The sequence below is a fragment of the Triticum urartu genome, chromosome 2 (assembly GCF_003073215.2).
Source record: "Triticum urartu cultivar G1812 chromosome 2, Tu2.1, whole genome shotgun sequence".
Lineage (NCBI taxonomy): Eukaryota > Viridiplantae > Streptophyta > Magnoliopsida > Poales > Poaceae > Triticum > Triticum urartu.
Window position 1 is genome coordinate 590443543 of NC_053023.1, and position 5678 is coordinate 590449220.

The 5678-nt window shown below is 46.4% G+C and overlaps 1 protein-coding gene across 1 annotated transcript; it reads right to left on the bottom strand.

Moving 5' to 3' along the window:
• Positions 1–674: 674 nt before the first annotated feature.
• On the bottom strand, positions 675–4246 carry LOC125538978 (general transcription factor IIH subunit 2). The gene is made up of 4 exons (XM_048702310.1): positions 3546–4246; positions 2118–2579; positions 1666–2032; positions 675–1134 (listed from the first exon to the last, which is right to left on the bottom strand). Exons 1-4 carry the CDS (start codon positions 3876–3878, stop codon positions 1004–1006), a joined length of 1293 nt encoding a protein of 430 aa, XP_048558267.1. The 5' UTR covers positions 3879–4246; the 3' UTR covers positions 675–1003.
• Between the last annotated feature and the right edge of the window lie 1432 nt (positions 4247–5678).

Here is a 5678-nt window from a genome sequence, read left to right on the forward strand (position 1 = left end):
GAGCTCCATGGCCCACGGGCCGCATCACCCGCGCGCAGCAGTGCCGGGCAACAACATTATCAGACTTCAGAAAGCTGCAGGGGACGGCGACGGTCGCGCACTGCACCTGCACGTCCAGCGCCGCCAACCTGGCGGCCATCAGCACCGTCTCCATCTCGGGCCCTGCTCCAGCAGTGACCGTCGTGAGTCGTAACGCTCGCTGGACAAACGTTTCGCTTCTCCGCCTGCAGTCCTACGCCTGTGCAAAGCATTACTACTCGACGTCAAGGTCAAGCATGGCCTCCAGGGGAAATACGGTGAGCCCTTGCACTGTCAACCAACAAGACGATGCAATTGCCAGTCCCCATGCCGTGCGGGCCACCGACCACATCACGTAGAAGGTTTTAGAAACTTATTGTCAACGATTCGTGTATCACATCACAAAAAGGAAACAATTTCAAATTCAGTATGCACCATGTCAAAACAATTCAAATGCAAATTCGATCCATAATGGCAAACCAAAGAATAATACACTAGTTAAACGCTTCTTTCTACTGGGCTGATTCTCACACGGCACAACGGCTTGTTTTTCTGCGCAAAAATGGCAGATCTCATGTATCTCACCTAGAAGAAAGCTGTTTCTATGCAAGTTGCCCCCGCGGTGGCATGCCAAGCAAACACACGGGCGAAGACACTGAAGAAAATAACATATATTGATCTTGCTTCAGAAAAAACAGCAAGAGCTACCAGGTTTCCATTCTTCACGTCGTACATTCCTCAAGTCTCTTCTCAACGCAACGCTCTACTCTCAGCACCTCCACCTCTAACTGCATCAATAGCTTAACTAGCTAGCACAATCTAACAAGAGGCGCCAACAAAAGGATGCCAGGTGTTATCTGTACACCGTTCGATTGTCCAGCAATACCGTCATCAACGTCAGGGCACCAGAAAGCTTACAACAATGCGTAGCTCCGACTCAAAAAAAAGGATCAACACCTGAACAATGCACATGATGGCGGCGTCTCTACCGAGATGAACTGCGCTGACTCTCGCAACCGGGGCAGTTATGCAAGCTCTCATGGATGTAAATATCACAGTCGAAGCAGAAGTGGTGCTTGCATTTTGGACAGCAGACATGGATATTAGACTGGCCACCTGCAATGTTCATGGAGGTATAGTCAATGAACCTGATGATTACAGCGCATAAGAATATATAGGATACTCATACTAGCGTAACATAGAACAAAAACATAAATGAGATTGTCAAGAAAAGGGAATCATGTGAATTCAGAAGGATAATAATTTCCCCCACTCTCAAAACTGCAGAACTAAGTTATGTTCCATTGACAGTTCGCTTCTAAATGCTGAAAGAATTTAAGGCTGGTTTTCACATATGTTGCCCTCTATGCTATGCAACTTTGGTCGTGGGGTTAAGTTGATGATCCACACTTCACTCTCAAGTGACAATAGCATGGATAAAGAAAGCACCCCATGGTATACACAATAACAACCACTAAATGTTAGGACAGAAAATAAATAAGGCAACAAAGACTGGAACTGCTTCATTGTGATAATTCCTCCTTTTTCTAACACAGAGACCAAGGGCATTAAAGATATATTTCCTCAGTTGAAGAAAATTAACCGAAGCAAGACAGCATATTTGGGCGGAGATGTGTTTACGCATACCGGTGTTAATGAGACTCTGCTGGCAGCCAAAACAATTTTGTCCTCCCTTTTGACCTAATTTGAACGTCACCTCATCAAATGGCGCTACAGGGAAGAGATGGTGATAGGATCGTGCCAGATGTGGAGAACTAACAAGTGTTAGACCACATGTTCGGCACTCCGTCGGAAGCTCACAGACATTAACTTTGCATCTGGGACATATGTAACCTTCAGCACCAGACTTAATTTTCTTATGACAAGAGCAGATGGAGATAAGATCCTCTGCTCCCCTCTGTGGAAAACCCATCTTAATCAAATTAGCTGCAGCATACTCTGCAATGGCAGGTGATGGAGGAGCATGTTCAAGCAGCAATTCCTTGAAGTGGGACTGCCAAAAGAAAGAAACATTATTTCATCATCACAGGATTTGAATATCAAGAGTAAAAGCTACAAACACAAGCATATTTTAGCACCTCGTCTAGTGCAACCGTATATGATCCACCAGTCTCTTCACAGAGATGCTTGCAAATGAAAATTTCTGCAGCAAGCCCAATAACCGAACATCTAACTTTGGATTTCTTGCATTTTTCTATTGTCTCCATGATATCACCAGGATCACATGTATTCAGTGCGGAGTACAAAAATAATACTTCCTTGTGACCATAGGAAGGAATCTGGTTCAAGTAACCATTGACAAGTTCTAGAGCATTCTGCAGAGATGAATCACCAGAACACTCAAGCTTGCCCATCAATGCGTTAATCTGTGACTCTGGACTCCCTCCAATCTCCGTAAGTCGATGAGAAATGCCATCTTTAATTGTCACTAGCCCAACATGGCTCAAGGGATTCTGATCGAAGAATTCCCTTATGAATGCCTCAGCACACTTAGCAACAACAGCCATTCGACTAGGGCGATAATCCATTTCTGAAGCTGCCTAAATGAGCAAAATACAACCAGACAAAAGGTGATTACAAGAGAATGAAAAGAAGAAACGTAAGTTGTGAACAGTATAAAATGCAACGCACACAAATTACCAACAACAGATTTTGAGGACAACTAAATTCCTAATTGTTCAAACTAGACAATATATGCTGCTCAAATATTATGTTATCAGCTACACTGCAAGAGCGAAAGGAAATAGTGATGAAGAGAAAACAACATGAACATTTTCTAAAAGAATACATGCACAAGACATATAAAATTCTGTCAAACCAACATAAACTCTTTACTATTATGTTAAGTGATACTCAACAGTAAAGCTGTTATTTTCTTATAGCATAGTTTTGACACTAGCTGGCTAATTCCTTGCACTAAATGATTCAAATCCCTCCATTAAATTTTTTGGTTTTCCCCCAAGTCTGCCCCTGATAACTGCCATATCAACAAACCCTACCAAATGCCCTAACGCCCACCAACTATAACATGTCAACACCAACATTCAGCTATTCAAAGAGAACATCAAGGGAGAAGGCAAGCTGCCAGATATGCATGAACTCTCGTAGGATCAGCACAGCTAAAGGACACGAATCAGATCGTCTACGAGCTCTTTCTACACAAACAAAATGAAGCACCACTATTGGATATGGACCTACATTCTCGCTACAAATAACCACAGGCAGCTTGGTGAAACAACTAACATACAAATCAATCCAAAGCATTAGCTCATTGCTCAGATGGTCACCAGTTCACCAATGGTGACTCTGGTCCACATCTCGACAGACAGTGTGCAAGAACACCAGATCACTCTCGGTAGGGTTGTCATAATAAACAGTCCTAAACAATACAAAGGGAGATTAGCCCGATCAGCATTGCTCGCCAGGCCCATTGATCCCGAACCAGGTGCTTGACCGGAATGGCTAACCTAACAGACAGGAGATCAAACTAGGGCGTGGCAACTAACCTTGGAGAGGTCGATGACGATGTAGAGGTAGCGGATGAGGCCCTTCTGGATGCGGGCCGCGGCGGCGGCGGAGCGGAGCAGGAGGCGGCGGCGGTACTGCGAGTGGACGAGGTTCTTGGTGTCGATGGGGCGGAGCAGGCCGGACTCGTCCTCCTGCAGCGCCTCCCACGAGCGGTCGTCGGCGTAGGCGCGCTCCCACGCCTCGAGGACGCGGCCGTCGCCGGTCTCCTCCTCCTCGTCGTCGTCGTCGTCCTCCTGGTTTTTGCGCCGCCCGGAGGCCGTGGACGGCGCGTTGAACCCGCCTCCGCCGCCGCCGACGCCGACGCCGTACATGGTGGGGGCGGCGGCGAGGTGGAGCTGGAGTTGGATGCTGGGATGGGGAGTGCGAGGTCGGGACCAGGAGATGATGGGCCTGTGTTTGGGTTTGGGGCTCCTGGGCCTTTTGTGGGGGGCTTTTCTTGACCTTTCTGAGCTGTCTCGGCGTTTGGGGTCAGGCGGGACGCTCGGGACTCGGGGTTCGGAACGGAGATGGGGGAGGCGAGAGGGGGCCGGCGGCGGGACACGCACCGGCGGGCGGCGGGGGAGGAACGTCGCCGGACGGACAGGGTGCTCGAGGCTCGGCCGCCGCCGTGGTCTGGCAGAGAAAGCGTGCGGTCAATCCCTAGCCGCCGCCTCGAGTCCTCGACTCCTCCCTCTGCGCTCGGGTGTGTGGCGTGATGTGCGCTGGCGCTACAGCGCTAGGCCGCTAGATGACCGGGCTGCTGGGGCGACTGGGCCTAGAATGGCTGGCGAAATGTGCCAAAGTGGGCTGGGCCTAGATAGGCTGGCGAAATTTAACGTGCTAAACGAGTTGCTCGTGAAGCTCGTTTTGCTCGAGCTCGTTAATCTTAAAAAGCTAAAACCTAAATACTCAATCGTGCAGCTGCGCCATATGGGCGTCACGAGCGCACACGAGCTAGTGCAGTGAAGTTGCTTGTATGTAGCACTAAAGGCACCTCATGTTTTGTGTGATTTTATTGTTTTGACGAGATCAACCTAATAGAAAGTCATACCAGGCCAAAAATAAGAACATGATGCTAAATGAGGCAACTTTAGTGCTAAGTAGGAGCTACATTGATGCTAGATGAATTGAACCGTATCTATTAGTGAATTCACCTAATAGCCTCCTAATTAAATATGCGCAGTAGTGTAATAGGTGGTATAGAGTTAAGATACTTGCTACTTATGGTACACAACCTAGAGATGAAGCTAGTCAAATTGATAGTTGTGATAACCAACTTAGAAGAATTTTTTGTTGATAGGCGGTCATACTAGAAAAAAAGTTGCTTTCTTATAGCACTATAGTTGCCTCAATACAACCCAAAGTTGCCCGCGAAAAAAGTTTGTCAAAATGTACACATATGGGATCTAGTTTTGAAGTACTTGTCGTGAGAAACCCAACAGTGAAAACGGATCAGAATTCCGATGCACGAATCAAAAGTTATACCTTTTGAAATTTTTTGAAACCCAAATAAATGCACGCGGGATAAGATCGTAGGTGATTTCCTGAGTAGCGTGAATACGTGTAGTTTTCTTTTAAGATGACAGTTGGTTTCGGAATCATGTGGGCGTGAGATGATGGTGTGAGAAACTGATTTGCTTTTGGGGGAAAGTGACAATCCGCCTTTCTTTTGGGAAGAGCGCTCGACCCCGCGAGCAAGCTCGGGCGCCAGATGCCACGTCCAAGCTAAAAACGCTGATCAGCTCGGCTCATTAACTTACGAGCATGAGCGGAAAGAGCTATAGAGCGCTTATTATGTTCACGAGCTTCGAGCTTTCCGTTGTAAAATAAAATATCTAAAAAAATATTTAAATCTATGCAATATGATGCTTATGCAAAAATAACAATCAACTTCTAATTTTGGATGACCCCGGATTGCTACATTCCACCCTCATAAACGGTAATCCCGCCCTGAGATTCCAAGGTGAGGCAAGAGGTACAAGGTTACGAACTTAACGAAAACTTATCCATCCATGTTGCTCTCATGCTACCAATTCGAAAAAAGGAAAATCAAATTTAGTGATTAAAAAATTATGAGAAAAAAATGTGAATGCTGTGATAAAAAAAACACTATTCACAATTGGATTTGTCTA